The sequence below is a fragment of the Chaetura pelagica genome, unplaced genomic scaffold (assembly GCF_000747805.2).
Source record: "Chaetura pelagica isolate M959 unplaced genomic scaffold, ChaPel_1.0 scaffold559, whole genome shotgun sequence".
Taxonomy (NCBI): Eukaryota; Metazoa; Chordata; class Aves; order Apodiformes; family Apodidae; genus Chaetura; species Chaetura pelagica.
The window spans coordinates 806,780-808,002 of record NW_009970722.1 but is presented as its reverse complement, the minus strand read 5'-3'; the positions used below and the strand labels follow the sequence as shown (position 1 = coordinate 808,002).

General features: G+C 37.8%; 1 protein-coding gene across 1 annotated transcript in view; it reads left to right on the top strand.

Annotated features, from left to right (window-relative positions):
- Positions 1-1,223, top strand: part of FCHO2 (FCH domain only 2) — a 75,552-nt gene that overhangs the window by 72,245 nt on the left and 2,084 nt on the right. Inside the window, exon 23 of the mRNA XM_010006373.1 lies at positions 56-120. Coding sequence (XP_010004675.1) covers positions 56-120 — 65 coding nt within the window. The remainder of the gene's footprint in view (positions 1-55; positions 121-1,223) is intronic.

Here is a 1,223-nt window from a genome sequence, read left to right as displayed (position 1 = left end):
GTAGGGAAATAATATACTAACTGGTTCTTGTAACTGACCTACCATTCTCTTACAGGAATGCAGACCATATGAAAGCATATTGGAAAATATCTAGTATCTCAGAGAAGTCTGAGAATGGAGGCAAGTTGAACTCTTTTGTTTTCTTGTACAGAAAAAATTTAACAGTAGAAAGGTTATAATTTAGTCTCTATGCCCTCATGCCTGTTCATGCTACCTCTCATGCTATATCGTGTTGACCAGTTCACCTTCTTCGCACTTAATTTCCACCTGAGAGATTGCAATAACAGTAAGATGTCAAAACATAGATTTATTATAATATTATATAATAATATACTATTATAAAATGAAAAATAGTAAGCCCCTGAAAGCAAGTAGTAGGTCTAAATTAGAGTTTAGACTGGGTAGGAAATTATTATATCAATGCTATTTGGATATGAGCAGTTATTCAAAGGAAAATATGTTTGCTATCTGTGTCATTCCTCATGCTGACCTTTGAAATGAAGTAGAAAATGGTAAGTGGAAGAACTGGGGGGAAGATGATTCTTGACTAATATTTTGTGTTGTAATTTATATAGCATTTTGTAAGGTACCAATGTCCTCTGCCCAGCTACCTTTCGCTGAGATCCAGATAGTGGCTCAGCCCTTGCAGCCTCTCTAGGTGCAATATTTTTCTGAAGCAGGAAATCAAGAGCCAAAGGGAGACCTCTCATTCTCCAAGCCTCTAGCTTTGAGGACTGCTCACCCTCTTAAGAATTTAGAGAAGGGCATTATGGAAACACATACTTGCTTTTAAACGTGACTGGAAAGGGAACACCCTTTTGTTCCTCAAAAGACTGCAAAGCTGTGGTCATCAATTCAAACTAAAACAGAGAGAATTTTATCTGCCAGAGGTTGTTGCTGTAGTCAGGTGTACTTTGTCCTCCACTGACCTCACAGTTCTTTGCCATGTCTTGCATTATAATTATGCAGGGATAGCCCTTATTTGTTCGGGTTTTTGGGTTTTTTTTGGTTTGTGTTTGGGTTTTTGTTGTTGTTTGTTGTGGGGTTTTTGTTTGTTGGTTGTTTTTTATTGTTGTTGTTTGTTTTCCACACTGTGGAGCTTCTTTTAAAAGAAAAAATGTGTTAAAACACAAATGCAGCCAGATGGAGGGCTACTGTATACCTGCAGAGCAGTATAAAATGGGCTGCCAGTGATGCAGATTTGCATCTTGTGTGGGTTCAGC